This window comes from Ambystoma mexicanum, chromosome 3q, assembly GCF_040938575.1.
Source record: "Ambystoma mexicanum isolate Mex_15411 chromosome 3q, UKY_AmexF1_1, whole genome shotgun sequence".
Classification (NCBI taxonomy): domain Eukaryota; kingdom Metazoa; phylum Chordata; class Amphibia; order Caudata; family Ambystomatidae; genus Ambystoma; species Ambystoma mexicanum.
Window position 1 is genome coordinate 1,266,404,156 of NC_090926.1, and position 26,243 is coordinate 1,266,430,398.

General features: G+C 49.4%; 1 protein-coding gene across 4 annotated transcripts in view; it reads left to right on the forward strand.

Annotated features, from left to right (window-relative positions):
• Positions 1–26,243, forward strand: part of NACC1 (nucleus accumbens associated 1) — a 114,014-nt gene that overhangs the window by 43,452 nt on the left and 44,319 nt on the right. For all 4 annotated transcript variants that reach the window (XR_011259963.1, XR_011259964.1, XM_069604305.1 and 1 more), the window contains exon 2: positions 9,887–10,782. Coding sequence is in view for 2 of the 4 variants with exons in the window: in XM_069604305.1 (XP_069460406.1) it covers positions 9,915–10,782 (868 nt within the window). In the remaining 2 variants the exon portion in view is untranslated. The remainder of the gene's footprint in view (positions 1–9,886; positions 10,783–26,243) is intronic.

Consider the following 26,243-nt stretch of genomic DNA (forward strand, 5'->3'; position numbering starts at 1 on the left):
CTACACCCATTTTTGGTGCAATTACCGCCATAGTAATTCCGCCAAAAATGCCACATTGATCCCTATGGACTCAATAAAAATGAGGACTGCCACCACCACTTGTATTCTGCCAGCAATATCACCATATCAAGTGGCAGTAACGGTAATGACATTTGGCGGTATTCTAGCAGATTTACCACCGGAATACCGTCCAATTCATGATGACCCACCCAATGTCGTACTCTTGGAGTCGATTATCACTCGTCCCGAATCGCGCAACTGCATGGAAACTCTTTTGTTGGAGCCCAGGGAGAATAAGGGATACCTGTTAACATTTTAAGTGGGGAAAGTGACTGCGATTTAAAAAAAAAAATAATTCAGACCCCAAGTGGATGTAAGCTGATTTCAACATGCCATTAGTATATGGTATACAAGAGACAATCTGGAGTCCAAAATAAAACCCGGGACCTGTGCATTCTCAAACCAATCTGATTAACAAGCAGAATGAGAAAGGAAAATACTACGAGACACCCAAGTCTCAAAGTCCAATAGACGATCACAAAGTTGAAGCACAATATACCTTTCCAATTAAGTTCTGAGATGCACTTGTGTATTGATCCATTATAATATCAATATATAACACAATTAACATTGTAATATGTTAATTGTATCTTTTTTTTGTTTGAGTGGGTTTTATTTATATATCTTATATATGTTGTAAAAAGGAATTAATTATCAGAAATTTGAAAGCCTGATTAAATTCAGCTAAAGCAAATAACAAATGTTTTTTAAAAAAGTATTGATCCATTTGCAGCCCGATTGCCCAAGGGTTTTTGTTAGGACACTTTTTCTGAAGTCCACCCAGGGGCTTCTATCTTGGGAAATACAGAAACTCCAACCTAGTATGGACCTGTCCCACCTGAATACATGGGGGCAGTGACAGAGCAGCCACTTATCCTAGGAGGGAGGGAGGGAGGGAGGGAGGGAGAGAGCCTGTAGCATACACCCATTCCAAAGACACGCTGATGCACTTGTGTACTGGAGAAATCAGGTTTGATTGTGCCTGTGTACTTATACACAGGCAAAGATGATTCCTTTGAAAGGTGGGTACTATATCATTCATAAACAAAAGTGTAAAACTTATTTAGAATAGCAGAATGCAGTTTAAGGTGAGTAAAGCCCACCCAGTGATAGACATTTAGAATGGCATGGTGCCATTCAAATGGAGTAAGCATTAGTAGACTTATCTTTAGAATGACCGTATGTAATTCAAGGTAAACTGACCATATTGGTACTTTAGTTATTCTGTTGGAGGAATACTATAGTTATCCCAACACTGTCACAAATATACACCTGGCAGCATGGCTAACGTTGTCCTTCTTTCAGAATGGATACCGTTACCCAACCATTACTTTCTAGATAAGTGGACCACAATTCACAGGCAAACAAAAACTTCTAGATCACTTTAAAGAATGGCAGTGTGACTTTCAAAGGTAAGAAAACTTCAGTGTTACACATTTAGAATGGCAGTAGCTATTCCAGGCAAGTAAACCCTGTTGGTAAACCTTTATTATGCCTGAAACTGGAGAAGTGTAAAGTAATGCTAACTCTGTTACTTTCTAGAAGAGTGGAACACCATTCAAAGGTAAACCGGTAAGTGCTCATACTTTTCCGAGTGGCAATAAGAAATTCACAGGTAAGATTGATCTTTGTAACAATTTGTAACTTATTCCATTTTAGAGATGCAGTTACACTTACTTGCAAGCGGTGTTTGTGTTGTAAAGCTTGTCCTTCCCTATTTTAAGACATGATTGATCTCTGAGGCAGGAGGGGGACGCTGGTGGTCTAGTGGCCTTCATTAGGCAGGTCAGGATGAGGCCGAAATGCAGGAAAGTCGGTGTCGACCAAGTACAGACTTGGCAGAAAGGGTCCAGGGACTTGGTAGAAGGCGCCCTAGATGCTTTCTGGTATGGGCGACCTCCTAAAGGCATGAATCGGCCACTCGGCTACACGGGAGGGACACAGGACTTCAGATAGGACCTACCCTCAGCCACGCAGTACTTCAGCAGTGAAGGAGAGCTTGCAGACACATGCTTCACGATACAGCAGCACAGGCGACATAAAACAGACACTGGATGGGAACTTGCAGCAGTCGAAAAGAAAAGGCTCCCAACAAAGGATTCTTCGGTGCTTCTCGTGGCTCTGTGAATTTAGCGCCCTTTTTAAGGTACCAGGTGAAGGGTGGGCATTGCCGATTAGATTTGTCTCTATCTCGGTCCAAAACTCTGGTGAGGGGACTACAAGGAGTGGAATTGTCTCTGGAGGTCCAGCAGAAGTCCACCATTTTCCAGCAGGATCCGTTCTTGGGAAGACATTGCACAGCACATAGGCTTGAGGCCCCAGTGTATTGGCAGTTTGCAACCCAGGAAGGTCACAGCTCGTTGTGTGCTGGCTCGCAATATTGGTTGTCTCATGACTGATGGGTCCCAACAGTCTCTAGGTTGGAGTCGTCTCCTGGACTCCTATGTTGCCTCAAAGAAGGCATCTGCACCAGCAGCGGTTACACAGCAGGCATCTCCGGTGGCTGGAAGTAGCTGCAGCAGTCTTTTCTTCATCGGATCTTCTTTTCCAGTGGTCGACTTGTCTTCACTTCCAAGATCCAGGCAGCAAACTCTCACCACTTTACAGACTGGGCAGGTGCCTGTTCAATCAGGACAGCCATCCTCCTCAATGGGAACTGCATTTTCTCAGGTACACCAGAAGACCAAGGTGAGCAGAGTTTCGGACTACACAAAGAGTTCCCACCGAAGATCAAAGAACAGCCAAGACCTCTCCCACCGGGGACGGCAGAAGGACCAAGAAAGGACAAGCACACTAAAATGGCAAAAAAAGAAGCCGCCATTTTAGCAGAATGGTGACCCTTGTGTGCATTACCGTGGCTGGTTTGATAGCCTACGAGTATGCGCACTGCCATCAGCCATAATCGTATGCTTCTCACAGTAACCGGAATGTTACCGGAGCAGTGTGAAAAGGGGATACCATGGATCTCCTCAGCACGCCACAGAAGGTGGGGTGTGCTGGTCTTGCGATATAAAACACAAAGGGGATGAAAATCCCTCTTTCCCCCTCAGAGCAGTAGTTATGGGAGGTAAGTCAAAGCAAGAAAAGGGACGCCCAAGGGGCGGGTGGCAGGGGCGGGGGGGCAACACTGCACAGAAAGTGCTGTGTGCTGCAATAATAAAATGCAGATGCCCAAAAAGTTATTGGAAAGGATAGATTCAAAATAAGCTATGGAGAGTCTGAAAAGGGACACCCATAAAAGAGTAAAAAAGTGCGAGAGGAGGAAAAAGGTTCCCCACTCACTCGGGAGCATGGAAAAAGATCTACCCATCCAGCAGAGTGCGCTGGGGGTCTCGCAGGAAAGGACAAGCCCACTAGAAAGAAAGGAACCACAGTTCTAGCAGATGGTGACCCTTCTGTGCATTACCAGCGCTGGCTTGACGGCCGGCGAGACCAAATCCCCCAAAAGTAAGTAAAGTATGTCCACCGTCACCAGCCAAAATAGTTCCCTTATCAGAATAACAGAAAAGTTACAGGATCGATGAGAAAGGGGATACTATGCATCCCTTCAGCTTTTCACATAAGGTGTGGTGTGCTGATGACACACAGGGGATTGTAGAAAGGATACAAACTATCCTTCTACCCTTGGGGACAGTAGTTCACACAAAGAACCCAAGGGAAAATAAAAGGAAGCCCAAGGGGCACCTCAGCAACACTGCACAGAAAGTGCTGTGGGCTGCAAAAGGGAAATGCATGAGCCCAAAAGTTATAGGAAACTAGAAGTCCAAAAATAAAGTATGGCGAGACCGAAGAGTAAAAGAAGGGGATGAGTGGGAGGAGGGGTAAAAGTCCCATTCACTCAGGAACATAGGAATATACTCCCCAGTCCAGCGAAAGGTTCTGAAGGTCTCGCAGGTGAGGTGGATTTATCATAGAACAGTTCTGTGTATCGGTTGCAAAGCAGTGGTGATGAGATGAATCCCTGGGGAACCTCAAAAGCTACTAAAAATGGGTCACAGCCATTCTGACCTTCATTTCCTTATCCCACTTGAAATTCACATCAACCAGGCCACGCCTAAGTAACGCCCCCTGGCACCAGCCTGCCCAACCAGAAACAAGCGTAACATCACTGCCGATGCCCTATTACCTCTGGTCCTACCCACCCTTAATGTCTACCGGACAGCGCTGACCTTAACCTACTAGTTGACACCTTCAACATTTCCATGGCTACCACCATTGATATCCTCACCATCTCGGGCAACTACAATGCGGATGTCATCCGGATCAAGAAAATCTTCTCCATCATTCAGGCATGGATGGCCACCCACGGCCTCTGCCTGAATGATGAGAAGACGGAGCTTCTGCTGGTCGGCTCTCCTAACAACCTGTCTAAACTCAGTCCGTTACAAGAACATTACCATAGACAGTAACACCATCCCTATCGCTAAAAGTGTGAAAACCTTAGGTTTCCACCTTGATGCCAACACCAACCTCTCCAAACAAATCAACTCAACCGCCTCGGCCACTGCCTATACGGGTAAGCTAATCCGGGCTAGCAGACCCTTCCTATCCCCCCGACAGCTGCCTCACTCTGGCCAGAGCACTCATTCAATCCAAACTAGGCTATTGCAACAGCCTGTACCTAGGAGCCAACCAATCCCTAATTAACAAACTCCAGGTTCTCCAGAACAATGCTCTACGCGCAGCACTCCACATCCCATGGCGTGAACACATCTCTACAACCAGGAAAGTGTGGAAATGGCTCTCCATACAGCAAAAAATTGACCTCCAAACTATCTGCCTCACTTACAAGGCCCTAAACGACCTAGCCCCACCGTACCTCCAGAACCACCAGATCATCCAACTCCTTAAGCCTGCTAGTGCCCAGATTCGCCTTAAAAAGAGCAGGAGGCGCTAGCTTCACTGTGCTAGCCTCCCAACTTTGGAACACCTTACCACTCAAAATTAAAACCACCGAGTCCTTCCCGATCTTTAGGAAACTGGTTATTGGCTGGCTACTGAACAAAGAGTAGCTTCTACCCTCATCTCTAATATCCAACAGCCGCACCCATACCTGTATTATATGTAAATTGTTGTATTATGTAAATCTTTCTTTGTAAATTGATGTACCTTGTAAATGTTGATGCATATTTCATGACTGTAACCTTATCCTTAAGCGCCCTTCTACCCACGGGTCCGGAGCGCTCTACAAATAAATTAAACAAACAAACCCATAACCACCAACTGCTGTCCCGCGTTTTAAAGCGGACCCATTCAAGTTCCTGAGCTCGGATCCTTCTACGATAAGATAAAATCCCAAGAAGGAATTCATGCTGCATCCTATCAACAAACGGCCCAAAACTGGGTGAGCAAACTGGCAATAGTCCACGCATTGACCTACTTGGTCTCAAAATAGTCCAAGTCCACAAGAAGCCAGGGGCCCTAATCGATCCTGGCCTCCACACTCTTTGGTGCCACAGAATCTGAAGCAGGGATACACCACAGGAAGGGGGGGGTGGATCTCTCCTCGTAGAAGGCTATTGGGCCAGACCAGCAGGGTAGGTGGCAGGAGCATGATGCCTGTAAGGAGTAAGGAAGAAGGTTGAACGTTCAGGAGTGGAGAGGAAGGCTGTGGTAATGCAGGGGCAGAGCGTGAACTGAAGGGGATGGTAACCTCAGGAGTGCAGAGCGAGGTGGTGGGAACATCAGAGGAGGCTAGCGCAGACAGAAAGGAAACTAGTTTGGTGAATGGAGATGCCCGGAGGACAAGAATGCAGAATGCTTGGGCATGGAAGAGGGAGCCAACACCGAGACCTGTTTGCAATTGTTCCTGTATCACTACCGAAGAGTGGTACAGAACAAGTGGGGCGAAAGCTGAAGATGGAAGTGTAAGGAAGGGAGCGAGGAAGACCAGGTCCTAGCTAGCTGCAACAGGAAAATTCTGTTGGGCTGGGTAGACCCAAACGATGAGCGAAGGAACCAGACTCGTTCAAGCAGGCTTTGGTCAGATTAAAGTATGACCCCCCCCCCCCCACCCCTCTGCCCACGTGGCCCCTCTAGCTCTTCATACCAGCTAACACCAATGACCTTCCATTAGGACCCTGAAAAGACCATACCTAGCAGAGCCAAAACCTGTGAGCCCACACGATGCTGAGAGGGCACAGTCTCCAGGGACCTCGAAAGACTGACACTACAGGGCCAGGGGGAGTAGCTAGCACATTTGTTGAGAGGCATGTAAGTAGAGAAGACTGCCGTTATTATTAATGCAGGTGATATTCTTTGGTGGGCAAAGTTCTGGTTGGATTTTAGTTGGCACATGCGAGTAAACCTAGTGAAGGAAACGCTGAGATCTTGGGCTCCTGCTGTCTTATGTGACGACACCTAAAAAGGAGCGACGTACCTGCACTTAAACATCTTCTCTGGAGCCCTAGTGATGACAAATCGCCATGTTTGGGTTTGTCTGCAACTTGAATCGTAGAGTTGGGAGAGTGCGTTCCAATGGGGTGAGGGCAGTACATGGTTCTGCTGGCAGAATGTTATGCATTTGGTCGGGTGGATTGTAAGGTTGGGAGGTGAGCTGCACTGAATGCTTCTTTCAGGAAGGTGATCCTTGGCAAGGTACACTGTTTCTATTGGCCCATTTTATAACCAGTGATGGTGATACTTGCGGAAAGTGGAGGGGGCAAGGTTTTGGACTCTTTGGGGGCCATATCAGAACTTTCCTGGTAGCCCAGTGCAGGTGCTGCAGTCGTAGGACAAATGGGGTGTGACCTCTGCAATGACTTGGGCGGGTCTGTGGGGGGTAAAGGTTTGAAGCTACAAACTGCAGCCAGCCAGCCATAAAATGTCACTGGCTGCCTCAGTTGGATGCATACACACAGCACACTATTTCTTCTTCGCCAAGAGTCCATTATCGGTAGCCAATGGCTAGTGAGGGTGCATATTTTGCCTCCAGGCTCTATGTTCACACTGGAGCGCTACAAACACAGCCGTGATGATGCATGGCTCCATTCCCATGAGATGGACACTTGTGTGCTCAGCTTGGGCTACTGCTGTGTGCCGCACCGTTACTAGAAGATGTTTACCAAGCCTTGGCAAGGCATCGACCAGGCTTCTACCCTGCAGTTGGTATTGGGGGGTTGACACTGTTCGAACCCCTAAACGACATCACCCCCTGCAGTGTGGTGTTCGGGCATCGCACGGCCACCCAGTTCATTATCCGAGCTAAGTGGCCGGACTGGAGACTGCGCCATTGGCCGACACTCTTGGGACTAGATTATCGCTCCTGCTATTTATTTATTTTCATCCGGAAGAGCATTTTAATCCAGTCAGGAAACATGCAGCGAATGTGGGAAGATCTTGAATTAGTTTGGGCTATTAGGTGGCGTATTTTGCATTCGAGTACAGATGGGGAGAAGTGGCATGTGAGTGGCACAGAGCTTGCATGTGTTGCTTCCCCGCCCAAAACGCCACCTCATGGGGACTCTTTCAGCTCCTCATAAACTTTGCACTTCAATTGCCGGCCAGTGTTTTCTCAAAGCAGTCTTCCGAGAGTTGGCTTAATTGGAGCTGGACTTGCTACTAGCTTGTGCAGCCAGTTTAATACCATTACAGCAGTGCCTGGCCAGTGCCTTTGCCATGCCTACACAAAATCCCAAATTGTTGGCATTGCCAATGCTTGTTTTTCTTTGGCCCTATGTTTCCGCCAATGATGCCCTTTCTTCACACTGAGAAGGTGACCTTGAAATGCCAGCAAACCTTACTAGCGCAGTGTGGTGCTCCAATAAACTGTCATAATGCCAGGGCAAAGGGCACAACTGGGCGTGTAGTGAAAGGTCTACGCTTACCTGGCTCTGTTACCTGTGTGGCGATCCCAAATAAACTCCAGACATGGCGCGAGAGGCCAGCATGACATTTCAAATTAGATTGGAGGAAATCGGCAGGGGCGGCTCACGTGGTCCAACTGGACCATAAAACGGTTTCGGGGTCCACTGGAAAAAGTGGCCAGCATTTGCTAATGGCTATTCATTGCTTTTGTCACAGACTGTTTGAATAGTACACAAGAGGGTGTTTTGTGTTTAAATGTAAGCATAGTGAAGTAACTCATCAAACTGGCCCACATTGGTCAAAAAAGTGGCTAATTTTCACTGGCCTTCACTAGCATTTTGCATTTTTGGTACAGGCATTGCCCTATAGGCCAGTCGGAGCCTTGCGGCTCATCTATAATGAGCGAGGGGGCGTCCACCCAGTGGCCCCCTCACCCATTCTGGAGGAGCAGAGGAGCCAGCCCAGTGAAACACTGAGCACTCCCTCAGCTGAGCTGCTTTTCCAGTTGAGGGAGTTCTCCTTGGCTGGTTGAACTGTCAAAGGGCAAGTTCCCCAGCCACATATGCTCACTGAGCCATGCACAGCTGGTGGCGTATTGCATCACAAGCCTTGCGTAGCTCATTGGAAATGCTGGCTTGGGCACTGCGTGCCTGTATGTGCAAGGTGGGGGGGCCCACAGAGCAGCCTGGAGCGGGGCATTTCAGCGCCCACTTGCAGGCCCCTGCATAAGGTACATTTATGTTCTTTACAGATGTGTGTGTGTGTGTGTGTGTGTGTGTGTGTGTGTGTGTGTGTGTGTCCCCGTATTGGTCCGTGGCGGTTTGAGGGGGAAGGAGGGTTGTACAACAAAGGCCTTTTAAAAAGGCCTTTGTTGCACAATCCCCCTTCCCACCTGCCAGATCATCTCTCCTTCTTAGGCGCTGTGGAGCCCAGGTGACAGGGATGGTATTTTCTTACTGGATATCAATCCTAGATGTCCAGTCAAAATTGCCATGCTTTCCTCCTTGTCCCACAAGCACCAATTGCAACCTGTTTGGCTTTTTACCAATTTTCATTTTAAGTATGCTCTAAAATGCAACATTTTAACCTATTTATTTAAAATAAATTCACAGGCAGAACCCCCCCCCCCCCCCGATTGGCAATCACTAGCTCCCACCACTGGCCACTGGCCCTGGGACTGTTGGGGAGCCCAGGGACTATACTGGAAGTAGGGTGTGTTGACGGCGTGGAATAGTTCATAGCCATTTGTACATGCTGTCCATTTGGCATTTGTGGGAGGGCCCAGCCTGCCCACATTTTGCTTGGGGGGGGGGGGGGGCAGGCCAAACGTTTGAAGACCACTTGAATAGGGAGTGTAGGTTGTTATGCGGCGGGTCAGTTGCTCTAGTCAAGATGACAACCTCAGTTTCCATGACCCAGATGTCTTCTGCTAGCCTTTCTAGGATACCCCTGTGACCTGGGTTCCAGGTAAGCAAAGTAACCCTATTCTTTAACTACCTAAAATTGAAGGCAGTGCTCCCAACAAAGAAAACCTGGTGGGTCCTGCATACGCCTGTCCCTTGACCCAGCACACTGCTCGGGTGCACCCGGTGCGTGAGAAGTGCCACAAAATGACATCTGGTTTTTTCAAATAGTGGTGCCCACTATTCGGTTCTCTTACTCTAATTGTTAGCCTGAGTGTTGCCTGTACCCTTGGCGTCTAGCCGTTGATCTGTGCCAAGGGTTGAGTACATGACCTGCTGTTGGCCTCCCTTTAGGTTGCCTTTTCCAGCATACGCCCATGCTGTTTGTTTCAGGTCTAGTACCTGTTCTTGCTTGGGGGCTTTTTTGTGGTCCGTTAAGTCACATTCATACGTAGTGGATTGGGCTCGCTGGTCTGATCAACTTGACGCGCCACAGGATCTTCCTGGAGTGAGTGGGGATTATCTTGGGAACTGGGGATTAGCTGCTCAATGTTGTTCCAAGGAGATGTCTAACTCTTCTTTTTGTTTTTCCCTCTTTTGTTTGACCCCCTCTTCAGCTCTGAGGCTGTCCACCACGTGGCCACCATGGCACAGACCCTTCAGATGGAGATCCCCAACTTTGGCAACAGTATCCTGGAGTGCCTCAATGAGCAGCGACTGCAGGGCCTGTACTGTGACGTATCGGTGGTGGTGAAAGGCCACGCCTTCAAAGCACATCGGGCGGTGCTGGCGGCCAGCAGCTCTTACTTCCGGGACCTTTTTAATAGCAGCAAGAGCGCTGTGGTGGAGCTGCCGGCGGCCGTGCAGCCACAGTCCTTCCAACAAATCCTAACATTTTGTTACACAGGCCGCCTCAGCATGAATGTGGGGGACCAATTCTTGCTCATGTACACAGCCGGATTCCTGCAGATCCAGGAGATCATGGAAAAGGGCACAGAGTTCTTCCTGAAGGTCAGCTCGCCCAGCTGTGACTCCCAGGGCTTGCATGGGGAGGAGACGCCCTGTTCGGAGCCACAGAGTCCTGTGGCCCAGACCTCCACCAGGACCTCTTGCACCACGCCCTTGCCACTCGTGTCTCGTGTGAAGACTGAGCAGCAGGAGAACTCGGACTCGGTCCAGTGCACCCCAGTGGCCAAGCGTCTCTGGGACAGTGGGCAAAAAGAGGGCAATGGCAATCGTAAAATGCCCCGCTTTTCCCAGGAGCCATCCAGTGGCAATAGGCAGACGGCAGCAGCTTCAGCCCCTGTGGCAGTACCTGCAGCTGGCAGTGGGCCCAGCACATCAGACCGGACGAGTCCCGGCACCTCCAGCGCCTACACAAGTGACAGCCCTAGCTCCTACCACAATGAAGAGGATGAGGAGGAGGATGTGGCGGAGGAAGGCACCGATGAGCAGTACCGGCAAATCTGCAATATGTACACGATGTACAGTATGATGAACGTGAACCAGGCAGGTAAGGCCACATGCACAACATTGGAGAATGGGGCTCTTGCCATGATGAAGGCTGGGGTCTGGGGTACCATCCACCAAGACCTGACTGGTCTGAAATAGAACTATATTTCTAATTCTTGTTAATCTTAGAATCACATGCTGTGTATATAGTCCGCCATCTAGTGGTAATCGCAGAGTATTGCATTTTTCTTTCTAGGAACAAAAGGGGACGTTGAAATGGGTGTGACTGTAACGCTAGCCCTAACGTGACGTGTAGTGTACCCAAAAGATTTTTTTTCTGCCCAACTAGTTGGTCGCCTTATGTGGAGCTCGCAAGAGTTATTGCAAAATAGTTCTTTCATTGTCCTACGACCAAAGGTCGTCCAGTCTTTGACTACTTCAACTGCTTTGTGGACCTCTATAGCAAAGACGTCCACTGCTGCTCAGCGACTGTTGCATTGATCGACGTCAGTCGACTGGTGGTCTCGACCCCATGGCCACACCCTTACAGTAGGGAGAGTGTGGCCCTGGGTTTATTTTGAGAATGCATTTCCTTTACCTCCTCTTACCTATGCAGGCAACAGTTGTTACGCCGGTGGTGTCGTCGCCTCGGATGACTCAAGCGGCAGCCATGGCTCTGACCTGGAGGCCATAGACCTTTTTGCGGAACCCTCCGGTTCCCAGATGCCCGGCCCCGACAGACAGACCACTGGTACTGTAATGGGGAGTTCACACCCTGGCGACTGGCACAAAAGCACCACCCAAGGAAGAGCACAAAGCCTCCAGAGCCTCTTTGACGGATACGTCGAAGCACCAAACGCCAACAGGCCCGCCTAAGACTTTGGTGCCTGTCGAACCTCGTGGTCTGGCGCCCTCCCCACAACTGTCTTTTTCGGCATGCGACTGGGCATTTTACTCCTAAAGGTGTTCCCACAAAAAAGCACGTCTGTGCCGACACGCCGTCCAAGAGCGTGTCGGCTCCTAAGGTTTCAGTGGAGTTGACAACCGTGACGGCGCCTACAGGCATGTCGAAATCCATCATACAGCTGCTGAAATTATGCAAGAGTCTTGCGGCTATAATTTCGGCAGCTGAACAGCCCAAAAGCACCCCCTCTTGTCCTGAGTACTACTCTGAAAGCACCCAGCCCCTCTTTAGGGCTTTAACTCCCCCCCCCCCCCCCACCCCCCCTGATAAGGACTGCAAAAAAACCTGCCCTTGGCAAGCGTATTACCACGTCTGCAGCCTATCTTACCAGAATTGCGAATAATACCACCCTTCGATGTACAATGGGGCCTGCATCAAGAAGACCTCCAAGAGGTCCCTGAACCCACGCGATCACATCTGCTGGTGGTCGTCTGAGGGTAGACCGGTGACCCACAACATTCTAATGAACACTCTAGACGCAGCTGAAACGACGGGATCTCTCCTCAAGAGACACGCCTGGCTAAGAAATTCAGGTTTCATGCTGGAGACTTTGGCCTCCTTGATAAATGAGCCTGTATAAGAGTAACTGTTTGGTGAGGCTGTGGATGACGCCTTGGAAATGGCTAAAAAAGAACACGATGCTGAAATCCTTCAATCAGATTACAGCCAAGCCTTTCCAACAGCAGGGAAGTGCAAACTCCTGTTTCTTTGGAGGCCAGTCCTTCTCCCATTCTCCACACGGGCAATATGGTGCAGGAGGTACCCCATGGTCCTTCGGGTAAGGTTCAGCTGACAACAGCCAATATCCGCAAAAGGGACAGCGCAGAGGCAAGGGTAGAGGCAGAAACTCTACCCCAAGAGGCTCCCTGGCCTTTGCATCAAAATTACTTGCCAGTCCGGGTCCCCTCTCATGCCTCCCTAGTCGGGGCACAGATGTTGTCATTCATTCACGCATGGGAGGGGGGGGGCGGTCACATCAGACAAGTGGTTGCTCAAGACCGTCACCCACGGTTATTGCATAAAGTTCCACCAGCCGCTCGATACCATCCACCAAAGAGCAGACGCCCATCACATCTGCAAGTCCTGCTGGAAGAGCTGCAGAGCCTTCAGGAAAAGGGCACCATAGAAGTCGTCCCCATTCACCAGATAAACAAGGGTATTCAGTGTACTTGCTTGTACCCAAAAAGGATCTCACCATGTTCCCCGTGTTAGACTTGCAAACAAATATGTCCAACTGCAAAATTCAGAATAACAACATTGCAGGAAGTAATCCACCTGAATCGACTTGTTCGCAACTCTGGAGAACGCACAATGCCAATCTACAACACCAGGTACCCGGAGAACCACTACAAGGAGAATTCATCCCCCCTATTTCCAACCCAGCTCCCGAATGGGACCTGAACATTGTACTGAATAATGGGGCCTCCCTTTGAACCTATGCATAAGGCTAGCTTTAAAGCACCCACCTACAAGACCGCCTACTTGGTGGCAATCACATCAATAAGGTTAGTGATTTGCAAGCCCTTTCAGTTCAAGACCCATTCGTCACAATTCACAAGGATAAGGTGGTCCTGCGCACTCGGCCACAATTTGCACCTACATTTATTTGAAAGTTCCATGTGAACCAGTCCATAGAACTACCCACCTTTTTGCAGAACCCCACTAGCATGGCATAAAGAAGCCTCCACACACTAGATGTAAGGAGAGCGGTGATCTATTACCTGGCAAAAACAAGACCACTGAGGAAGACGAACCAGTTTTTCATTTCAGTGGTAGCTGTTAGAGGAGACCCTGTCTCTAAATCGGCCATTTCAAAGTGCATCGTAAACTGCATCACAATGTGCTACCCTCTTGCCAAGAGAGCTGCCCTTCATGCCTAGCGCACCCTCTACATGGGGGCACAGTGGCTACCATAGCATTCATTTGAAATGTTCCGCTTGAGTCCATTTGCAAAGCAGCAACCTGGAGTTCTATACGCTCCTTTACACAGCACTATTGCCTAGATACACACTATAGGTCTGATTCTCAGGTGGGACAAGTGGTGCTAAGACATCTCTTTGCTACTGGTCCTTCTCACATCCCACCACCATCTCTGGGTACTGCTCGCTAGTCTATGCACAGTATGTGATTCTAAGCAGATTAGCAAGCAGCAGAAGACATGCATTACTCACCGTAACATCACTTCTGATGATTGTTCACATGCGCCCACCCTTACTCCCCTCTTGGAGTAGAAGCAACATGGACATTATACCCCTCTCTTCTGTACTTGCTCACGCTGACCACAAGACTCCCTCACAGCAGAAAAAACTCAATCTGAGGGACTCGACACGTGATGGAATTTGGATACACTACACTACACGTCACGTTGGGGATAGTGTTAGTCACGCCCATGTCAACGTCCCCTTTCGATCCTCGAAAGAAAGATGCAATACTCTGCGATTACCACTAGATGTCGGGCTATATGCCCAGCACGTGAATCTAAGCAGATAAAATAATCAGAAATGCTATTACACGTTATGTGTACTTTGATGACTTCCCCTTGACTTCCGGTCCCTGAAGCTAACATTGTCCATATAGGGATCTTTGTTATGATCGCATGAGTGGGATCCTGAAACGCATTTTGAGAAGAGAGCCTCTTTTGTTATTTTTCAATCTTAAAAAGTCAGTAAGTTTTATCCAAGTTTTTTTTATCCTCAGATTAAATAATGCAACTTTTGCTTTATTGAAAAGAGAAGCAAATGCATACACGTGCATTCAAAGCCCTTGTACAGCATGTATGCACCTTCCTGCTGAGAAAAAAATGTCCTTGGATAACCCCCCATAAGTGCAGGGGCTGTCATTCTGAGTTACCATCCATTCCGCTGATCGTACATAGGACTGAACGTAACTGGATTTCTTGCCTCTTCCTATCACTTGTCCCAGTGCAGGTCTCACTGCTTCTAAACCAGTCGCACCACTGTGAGTTGGATTCCCATGTAGTAGTCTTAAAAGCACATTCCACAAGAGCAAGGGTTTGCAACCTCCGGCTCTCCAGAAGTTGTATATTACTACTCCCAGCTACCTTAGACAGCCTAATTGATGGTGAGGGATGATGCGAACCATAATACCTAATCCTCACTGCACTGCATTCCCTCCACTACAGCTCTCCTCTCCTGCTTGACTGGTCTGAGCACCTGGCCATGACTTTCAACATCCTGCACACCACCTCAGTCAAGCACTCCCAGCAAACAACCCTTCAGGTCCTTCATGAACTCGCCAACCTCCACCTCATTTGGTCCGAAGACCCCCAACCGAACAATGACTCTACTGGAAGCACTCCATGCCACCTTCTCAGCTGCCATCGACCGCGCATCTCTGAAACACGCCTGCAAACCGAACTGTCAGCACCCTGGTACACGCAAGAACTCAACCACTGGCAAAAGTCATCGGGGAAACAAGAGAACCTGGTGCATCCCGCCGACAACTGATAAACACAGCCACGGCGTCCTACTATTGGAGCACTATAGCAGAAGCCGACAGCAAAAGCAGATACCCTCATCAAAGCAGTCGAGCACTGCGTCAAACTGCAAACTGACCCTTCTGTACCACACCATCAAAAAACCCACCTCCATTAACACCTTCATCAACAAAATCAGCAGGATTTGCCAGTCGCAAACACTAGCTCTGCATCAACAGACCCCCCCCCCCCTCACATCTCTCCTCGCCAAATATTCACACCCTGGACAACATTGAAGACCCTGTCGATAGAGGACCTGGCAGAAACCCTGGCCACCCTCAAAGCCACGTCGTATACAGATGACCTCAAGACCCTCCTCACAGAAGCTCTCCATCTGGAGATCCTCAAAAGCTTCCTAACTCGAGGCATCTTCCCATCGAACCTAAAAACGGGACAAATTCTCCCTCTACTAAAGAAACCCACTCTGGGTCCCGACAACCTAAGTAACTATCGCACCCATTTTCCCTTCCTAGATAAGATCGAGAAAGCCATAGCCATGCAAATGTGGCAACTATCTCCTCCAAACCTAACAATCCGGGTTCACACCCAGATGCAGCATGGAGACTGCAACCACACAGGTGGTCGATGACATCCTCAACATCCTTTATGATTGCCACTCCTGGTTCTGCTCGACCTTGCGGACAATTTTGACACTGTAGACCACCAGGCGCTTACGGACACTACATCGGCGCATGGGGATCAGCAACCTTGTCCTACGCTGGTTGAAGTCTTACTTTGCCAACCGCCAGCTGTTTGTTCAGATGGGACGCCTCTGGATCGCCAGTGTTACCCGTCGCCTGTGGCGTCCTGCAGGGTTCCATCCTCTCCCCAGTGCTCTTCAATCTATACCTGGATCCACTCGGAGCCCTCCTAGCCACATACAACATCCACATTCACCAATATTCCAACGACCCACAGCTATACCTCAAGTTTAACTCTATCGACATCCACAGGCTCAAAACCTGCCTCTCGATTCTCCATTCTTGATGTCCAGTGCATACTTGAGGCTCAACCCCTCCACGACCGAATTCCAACTCCTCCCCAACTATACTGAACATACAGACCTGGCTATCGACCATGAACCCCGAGGGCTTCACACCCAAACTCGCCTCTTGCGCCAAGTCCCTTTTGGAGCCACATCAACAACCACTGCTCCTTCAAAACACACATAGCTAAGTTATCAGATCTCCCTAGAGCAGATAATCGAGCCATCCTCCCTCTGGACAGCTTTAGATCCACCATTAAAGCACTGGTCCTATTCCACCTGGAGTACCCTCCTCAATGGCCTCCCGTCATCCTCCCTTGGGCCACTGAGAAGTGCCCTACACGCGGCTGCATGCCTCAAGGGTCTACGCAGATACAACCACATCACCCCGGCTCTCATCCACCTTCACTGGCTCCCACTGCATGGAAGAATCCCCTTCCAGTCTTGCTGTATCATGTATAAGGCAGTTGCCCTAAAGTCACTGAGCTACCTCGCAGAGAAACTCTGCATCTCTGGTCGGACAGCGCACCACCAGAAGTCGGCACACGTGCAGACTCGAAATACGCTGCTGCAAAAAGGAAAGGACCAGAAAGCATTCCTACTCTGCCTACAGCCCAAGACTATCTAACCACCTCCCAGTCAGCATCAGACTGGCCCCCCATGCTCCTACAATTCAGAAAAGAAATGAAGACCCAGCTCTTCAAGAAGTCTCTCCTCAACACCTAGTCCATCACGTTGACCCTCGTGCCACCTGACTTGCTAGATAGCACCATCTCCTGTCTGCCATCCTGTACAGCTGTACCCCCTTCTATGTGCCCCTCTGTATCCTACCCCCACTGTATATCTGTTCTATTGTTACCTTTGAAAAAAGCTTGTTATGCATCTGTACTGTAGTGCATCTCTGAAGTGTTCCATTGTGTATCTGTATTGTTGTATAAGTTAGGACCGCACTCAATAAGTACCAAAATATCAAGGGAGCCGCATATTGCAGGTACCTGCAGAAGCGGGGTAGCAGCCACTAAGACTCTTGTCAAGTACTCGTTGAGAGGTGCCTTGGCTACTTTGCGCGGCGTTCTGCCACTGTGGATTCGGAGGTAGGCGAGACTTCTCTTGGGAACATGTTTAGATAGTTATGCTTGCTCCTAGTCACCTTTTCTTGGAGTGTTGAATAGGTGTTGCCATGCCAGTGTCCTAGCCGTCTTCAGGTCTTTGGTTTCTTCTCTCTGATCTACCACACCTTCCAACCCTGTCCTTTGTAATGTTTATGATTTATAGAGAATAGCGTATGGCCAACAAGTAGAGGTGATTTACTTATAATCTTAGTCCTACCGCATAGGGATCTTCAGTATAATGCTGACTAGCTCAACCTCCCTCCACTCGTCCTGGCACACTTGGTCATTTAAACGCATATATTACATAAACGGGGCCTGAAGCCTGACCTTGGGTAAGCAGTAGTTTCAATTAGTGTTTCTCTCCTTGTATTTTCTTTCCACTTGCGTGTATAAAAGCAGTTTAAATTGTGACAATTTTTTTTTTCTCATCTCTGATGATTAAGGAAAAAGGGAATTTTGGTATAAAAATTAGTGGCTATATTTCCTTTTCCTGAATTGTGTTGTCTGGACTCTGCTTATGTGTAAAGCTATCAAAACAACTCCTACAGCCTATCCAAATGGCACCACGGCTATTGAGGTCAGCACCGTCCTGAGTTTTCCTTCAAATCCCTTTTACAGTGGATCGTCTTTCCCCTGCACCCTCCAGTTTAATAGCCCCTCTCCAACCCTCTGCTTCTTCTAGTTGACTTCCATCCAGTCCCTCACCCAGCTGATCCCTCCCAAAGGTATGTAGCTGGGCCGGAGATTTCTCCCCATCCCATCCCATCTCCATATTCCTGCCCCTACTATGTATGGCCGCCATATAATCCTTACTGTCACATATATGTTCTTCTCCGTGTTTATCCATTCCTTTTTACTCTGGACAGTCGCTATTCCAATGTGTTGCTAGACATGCTCTCGCTGCTAGTAACAGGAATGATGCGGCAGGCTGCCATATTCCCCCCACCTTCTAATCCCAATAGGACCATTTGCAGAGCCTTTGTTCTGGGGACTCCATTCAACTCCTTAATCCAGCCCAACACATCATCCCAGTACATTTGGACATTTGCGCATCCCCACCACATGTGCCAATAGTCCGCTATTTACCCCACATTCATGCTAGCAGTAAGGGCTCTCCCCGGTGAACTTCTTGGAAATGCGCACTGGTCATAGTGCCATCTGTGGAGTAGTTTGATTGTGTGTAGTTTGTACAGGGATGCGATTGAGACTCTATGGCCTGCAGCACATTTTCCGCCATAGCGCTTCATACACCTCCACACCTAAATCCCCTTGCCACTTGGCCCTAAGCTTCTTAGTGTTACCCCTCCCAGCCTCCACCAATGCCCTGTATAGGGAGATCAGCCCCCTCCTGCCCCGTCTTGAATCATACCTTTTTTGAAGCTTGTCAGCTGAAGGGACGAGAATACGGACACTCTCCCAATTCCCAGTGCCTCTTCTAGGTCTACCAGGGAGATAAATTGACCGCCTGTCGCACCCTTTCCAGCTCCGCCTCCTACCATGACTGACATCTTTCCACAATCGGGATCTGCTCCCTCACCCCCACGGCCCATAGATGGTTCAAGGGAGAGGGTCAGGTTGTCAGACCCTTCTTCTCTGATCCCTGTCGCCAAATACTCCCAAGATGGGTGTTCCCTTCTCCTTCTTGGGAGAGACTCCCTCGTCACCCATATCCACTATCCCACCGTAGCCGGCTGAAGATGGAAATTTTCCAGCCCTACCCATTGCCGGTCCCTCAGGTGTGGGTTCAGGACTGTAAGTTGTCGCTTTATTGTATGCATAAATGTCTGGGAACCCTCCTCCGCCCCTTTCCTTTGGAAGTACTAGGGTCGCATAACCCACCCTGGCCGCCTTTCTCTCCCACAAGAATCTCAGGAGACAACATTTATTCTCGCTGAACATAGTCTGGTATGTGAATTGGGAGCATCTGGAAGAAATAAAGAATCCTGGGGCGGAAGTTCATTGTTATGGCGTTCAGTCAATTTTCCCCAAATTTTTGAATAACTTTCATAGGAGGTGTGGAAGGTTTGCATCAAATAAGTCTCCCATTTCTCTCGTTAGGTTAATGCCCCTATACTGTAACTGATTTCTCCACCCACCCCCGAGCCTGCATCCCCATCATGGCTAGTTCCTGTAGCTCCCTGTCCCTGATTCTGTCCAGCGAGAATAGGATGGACTTCCCTTTGTTGATCTTAAAGCCCGCGAGCGCTCTGTATTGCTCCACAATTTCAAACTACGGCTGGAACATTGGGTTTCTATGGTGTAGTAAGACATTGTCGGCAGCTAGCCCCAAATTGTTTTCCACTCTTCCCACAACAATGCCCGTCACTTGAGAATCCATCCTCAAGCTCTGGGCTAGAGGTTCCATTGAGAGAGAAATTTGACTAAAACTGCCTCCAGAAACTGCAAATCCCCTCTGTGAAATGCTTTTTCTGCATCTACCGAAAGAAGCGTAGGATACCCTCTCTCTACTACAGGCCTCTTCAATTACGTTTCGGGACTTCCGCATCGTATCTGCTCTTTGTCGCCCCCGTATAAAACCCACCTGTTCGCAGTGGACCAACTGTGGCATATGCACGTCCAGTCTTGAAGCCAAAAAGTTTTGCGTCCACGTTTAGAAGCGAGATTGGCCAATAGGAGCCACAGATCCGTGGATCTCTGACCTCTTTGTAGATCAGAGATACAGGCCTGTACAAAAAGTTATGGGGCTCGGCCAGTGTCCAGGTTGCTATTAAACAATTAAGTCAGGTGAGGGACCAGGATGCCTGCAAATGTCTTATAGAACCCTGCAGAGTACTCGTCCTCTCCCGGCACCTTGCCTAGCTGTAATTTACGAATTGGCACCGTTATCTCATCTCCCATAATGGACTCCATTTCTAGGGCTTCCTCTGGGGTCCGTTTCGGTAACGCCTCTTTCAGGTAGCCATCCATCCCTTCTCTGTCCGGTCGGTCTCTTCCCTTATATAGGTTTTCATAGAAGCATGAGAATGACTCGCCAATTCCGCCCGAAGATTTCTCCACGGTACCCATCGGCCCCTCTACCTTAGATCCCCATCGGATCGGCACGCTGACCCTGCAGCCGCACTGCCAGGACGGCATCTGCCTTATCCCCTTTTTCATAGTATTTCTGTTTCAGGAATTGAAGTTTCCTGGTAATATTTCCCTGCCCCAGAAGCCTGAGTTCCTTCCTCTCCCCCCTCACTTCCTCGACCCATACGCCTGCGTCCTCCTGAATTCTTCTCTCCAGGGCACCCATCTCCTTCCGCAACCTATTATCCAGCAAAGCCCTCTGTTTCACTGAGCCCCTTCCCTAAACAGCAGCTCCATCCATGCCCACTTCCCCCATATCGCCTCCTCAAACTTCTCCCTGAACACTGGGTCCTTCCCGAAGGGCTCATTACACTCCCACTTTGAACTACTAGCTTCTAGGTCCATCCAGGATAAGGCTAGGAAAAACATATTGTGATCTGACCAGGCTATCAAGTGAATGTCGGATTCCATTTACATCCCCTAATTCCCTTGTGATACAGAGGTTATCAATGTGAGTATAGGTCCCATGTGGCGTGGAGTAAATTGTGAATCCCCTTTTCCCATATTCCATGTGTCGAGGCACACCTGCAACCCATGTCCCCCATCTGAAGTGGCCCTGTACCTTTGCCCCCATGGCCCTTCTGTCTAGTTGTGAATTTGCCCACATGTTAAGATCGCCACCCAACCTAGTTCCTCTACTGTTACCTGTCAGGAAGATTTCCCTCCTTGTCTGTCCACTCATTCGTTGCCTCCATTCTCAATCTCTTATGTAGGAGGATAGCAATGCTCCCTTTTCTCCCCCTCCACCCAAACACCAATAGGCCACAGGTAATCCTCCGTTCCTTGCCTCGAAGGAACCGTGTTTCCTGAAGGAAGAGAATGTCCATACCCAGCCTTCGGAATTCTCTGGCTACCAGGGACCTTTTAGTCTGTGAGTTTAACCTCTTGACGTTTAACGCGCATATCCTCGCACAATTTACCCCCCTACCCCCCATCCCCTTTAGTCGGTCCGCCATCCAGAGATCTCAACCTATCCGTTTGGACTGACGACATTCTTTCCTGTATAATTTTCCCCCTGGATCCTAAGAAGGGTGTGTAAACCAACTCCCTTTCCCAACCCGGCCCCTCAGCCTCCCCCCCCCCCGCCCCCCTCTCCGAAGCGCCCAGAACTATCCAGTTAACATCACTGGACGAACACTGGGCCACCAATGGGACCCAGCCCCACAGGCCTTCTCTTAGTGCTCCTCATTGTTACAAGCCCCCCTGTACAGTCCATTTTCACCATCCTTAGCGGCCCCCCCCCTTCTGTTCCCCCTTGGCCCATAAGTGCAATTTGTGCTTTCCAGGAATATCAGCCCTTGAGGCAAGGCACTGCAATGCCCACTAGGACGTTTATCTTTTCCCACCAAGGACACTCTACTCAACTCTGAGAACCACACTCAGTCCAGCAAACCGACCTAAACCGAACAGGAAACAAACCTGAACTTCAGTAATGCCCCCTTCCCCCCGCCAAGAGGAGGCAACTTTCATCAAACTCAAGAAGGCCCAGATGGAGTGTTCATTTTCATGAATTCCCTTGAGCCTGGGACATGTGCACCTGTTTGGCCCTGTTATACGCCACCGTCTCTCTTCGGGACCTTTCGCATCTTTCTGTCGTCTGCCCCCCCCCCCCCCCCCACTCCCATGACCCTCTGTATGTAATCTTCCGTCGCCAGTTTATAGCTATAGCCATCAACCCCAAAGGATATAGAGAAGGGGAAGCCCCATCTGTCCCTCACTCCCTTCACCTCTTTTGTCAACGTAAGCCAGGACAGATCCCAGAGCCGCTGTGCCTTGCACCCTCGCTCTTTGCAGGATTTTTCTGCCTGTCGGGGTATTTGTAGAAATGTGCGAGAACTGATCTTGGCACCTTCCTGAGTCCCCCCCCCCCCTTCCCCTCCCCTCCCCTCCTGCTCTGTGCACCCTGTTACATTCTCCTCTCCAAACAAGACCTTTGCCGCCTCATGGATGATTCTCCGTCCCTTTCAGATTCTCCCTCCTTCTCTGGGATTCCGAATATTTTTTTTTTTTCTCCTCGGTTTTCAAAATGGTACATTTTCCGAGCCATAAACCCTGCCCCCCGTCTCACCAGCTCTGCCAATTGCCAATATCTCTTCGTGGACATGGGATGGTCCCCCCCCCCTCACCCTCCGAAATTCAAATTGTTCCAACCTTGCCCTCCAGTTCATGGGCAGGTGGGCCCCACTATCCTGGCCTCGCTCCTCGGTCTCTTGTGGTTTCCTTCCACATTGCAAATGGGGTCTGCCCCCATGCTGCAACCCTGCTTTCCCACGTCCCCCTTGGGGATTCTCTCTGTGTGCCTCTGTGACTCCTCGGGTCCTTCTCCTCTGGCACCAGTGGGGGCAGGGTCACCAAATCTCCTCCTGGCCGTTTACACACAGGGTCCCAACAACCCTGTCCCCAGGGGCTGCCTGGGCAAGTCGGTATTCTTGCAGTCCATCAAGGTCTTCCGCCTGGTTTCACCACCTTCACCTTGGGGCCCCACGCTTTGTTACCACACTTGGTGGGTGCTTTGAACCCAGTGTCGCAAACAGCGGGAGCGCTGTGAGGCAGGCACCCACCCCTCTTCCCACACATGGGCCCCATACCTCCACCACCGCTTCCTAGCTCCAAAAAGCTCCCACCACCCCCCCAGGTAAATGTGTCCATGGTCTCCACAGGCCTCAATTTGAGTCCCAACCCTGGGGTCGGTAAGCCCCTAGGTGACTCTTATCTGCTTCCTGGGGTGCTTGGTTTCTCCCCTAGCCTCCACACGGCTTGTCAGGGGGATCCCGGGGAGACTGACCGTATGTGTGCTCTGGGAGGGACCGACTCCACTTCCTCTTCAATTCCGTTCCTGCACCGAGGGGCCAGTCAGCACACCCTGGGAGCCTGGGCCTATTCTCCAAAGGTCCTCCTCACTGCAGGCTTCTCCGTGGTGCACACGTAGCTGTTGGGGCAGTCATCGCAGAACTCTTCGCCAGCGGGATCACTTTCTTTCCCGCTGGCATTCGCCTCCTGGATAACTCTGCTTCCTGTACTCAATCTGCTAGGTTTTTCTTTTGGGATGTGGCCTTGGTCGTCGGGGATCCCCTAGTCTCTGGTTCCTCCGTCCAGGTGGCAGCCAAAGTGGCGGATCAATCCACTTTTTGCTCAGTTAAGTCGAGAGACACATGATCAGGCTGGTTAATGAACGTGCCCCCTGGTGGCATCAACCCACCCTACTATTTTAAGCACATGTCGTATGTGTGTACACCGCTGCGTGTCGCATGCAGCATGGTCACTCACAGCATGCATGCAGCTGTCCTCCCGGATCTCAATAGTTGTAGCAGGGAGCACATAGATGCCAAGCGGGTGCCTTGGTAGTCCAGTTTCACTTGCAGACCAGGTCCCTTTTTGGAGCAGCTTGTACTAGTTTAGTGGTGGCTGACCCCAGTGCTTTAAGTGGAGTAAGAAATTGAGGGGGTGGGCTCATTTGGAGGCGTGGCATGCATGATGGGCGGGGCCTGAAGGATGGAAACTTCAGAAGGGGGCACAGCTGGCAGTTGAACTACGCTCAAAGGAACTGCTGCTTGTTTTCCAAACTCACTGTACATCAAGTCAACTTCTAACTGCAGGTTAATTATCATGCACCAGTTGACCATAATGGTCTCAAAGCATGCCAAGCCGGTTCTTATTGGAGGGCACTAGCATGCTGCATGTTAAAGATTAGAGATTAAATCTGCGGTTCAAAAGCATAATCCATCGTTTTTAGCTGCCAAAACAAGTGATTTGCAGGGAAATGGAGCAGGCAGCTTTGAAAGGCTAATTTGTATTCAGTTTGTTTTTTTGTTAATGATACATTTTGAGCAGCCAACCAGGGGATGAGTGGGGTGGGTGTTGGTCTTTTCGAGGTGTATATGGCGATCAATCTGGCTGAAAATGGAGCGGCGATTAAACGGTGACAAACGCAAGGAGAAGGCACTGATCACTGATGTGAGAGGGGGTTTTGATTCTATTAAAGAAACGGAGGCAAATATTATGCATTATTCTTTACTTCTGACAACCACAGCAGCAAAGAAAAACTTTACAAACAAAGTTTGAACAACAGAACTGAAAACAAAGTTTAAAGTCTATGCATGCGGGGGCTTCCCAATCCAACATGGAGGACAGTCATGCCCTGTAGATGACCAATTAGCAGGGACCCGCCCCATATATGTCCTTTACTCCAATCCCAACTCCTCTTTCTGCAGCTGTCTTGCATCAGACACCCACTGCAAAGGCCTGAGGGTGTAGCACGGAGACGGGATCCAAACAAAGTTCAAAGGATCTGAACCTTGCTGCATCTTGTAACTGACGAAATGCTCCTGAACTGATCATCTCGCCCAGAAGGTGCAAGAAAAACAAAGGGTGGGTGGGATAATACTTGCCTCCTTGTCCTTAATAGAATCTAAACCCCCTCTCGCGTTAGTGAGTGGGGTTAATCATTGTATGTTAAGACAGGAGGCTTCATATTATGCAAGCCCTTGCATCACATTAATCTCAACATGATCAATACGCTTGTGATGAAATGTTTTGAATGTTGCTTCTCTTGATGTTTTGAATGTTGCTTCTCTTGACCAATCAGTTCCTTTCAAAATGTGCTCCAGGCTATCCACCAGGAAAGCAGCCTTAGAACCCATAGCACCCCTAACTGAATGAGAACCAAAGGAGGACGTATCCACTGCTGCCTCCCGCATAACCCACTTAATCCATCTGGCGTAAGTGGCAGGGGACACCGACTTGTGGGGTTTCCTATAGGAAATTAGCAGCTGAGAGATATTAGTAGGTCTAAGAGCCTCTGCCTTTAACTCAAAAAACATTTTAAACACTGAATCCCATATAACTTGGAATCCTCTGGAAAAGCTAGATAAGAAATGGAGGAACAAACATAGTTTCCTGGAAATAACGAAAGTGACCCCTTGAGGGGTGACCATTTTGTTGTCCACATCCAGTGCTCTAATATCAGAAACCCTCTTAAAAGAAACAAGGCATACCAACATGGCTGACTTGGAAAATAGTTGTTGCAAAGACAAATCCTCATTAGAAGGCCAAAAGCGGGACATATCTAATACCATATTAATGTCCCCTAGAACGGAAAACCTAGCTCTAGGTGGAACCTTAATGCGAATGGATTTGAGGGCCCTGCGCACCAAGAAGTGCCTACCCACTGGCTCTCCGTTAACCTAAACTTGTCCTGCTGAAATTGCAGATCTAAAACCATTTATAGTCCTGTAAGCCTTGCCATCTCTAAACCACTCCCAGAAAGTTAACCACCTCTACTGAAGGGGCAGAAATGGGATCGAAGTGTTGAGCCACACACCAGCTAACCCAGCGGTTCCATGCTGAAGAGTACCCCCGATGCGGTAGAGGCCGCCAGGAGTACTTTATGACACAGTCTTGCGAAAGTCCCTGGAAGCACCAGGAAAAGCTGAAATCTTCCAAGGCATAAGGGAGTGGTGTCCCTGAAGGACCTGCTCATGGGGAAGACATGTCTGGTCCGACAGATGCCGCGGGTGGAGAGGGAGGAGACTAGGAATATCTACTGCCAATTCCAGAAGGGCTGGAAACTACACCTGCGAAGGCCAAAAGGGGGTTACTTAAACTAGCGTTTCCGCCTGCCTGCGCCCTGAACCAGGACTCTGGCTATCGCAGCAAAGGGAGGGGAAAGCATACGAAAGGGGACCCGACCACTCTTGAAGGAATTTGTCGGTTGCTAGCGCACTGGGATCTGGTCTCCAACTGTAGAACCGGGGAACCTGGAAGTTGAGTCTCAAGGCAAAGAGATCCACTTGAATCAGACCCCAAAGAGACAAGATCTTGGCAAACAGAGCCCTGTCTAACATCCAGTCGCTCCTGTCCTGGAGATGCCTGGAGTTCC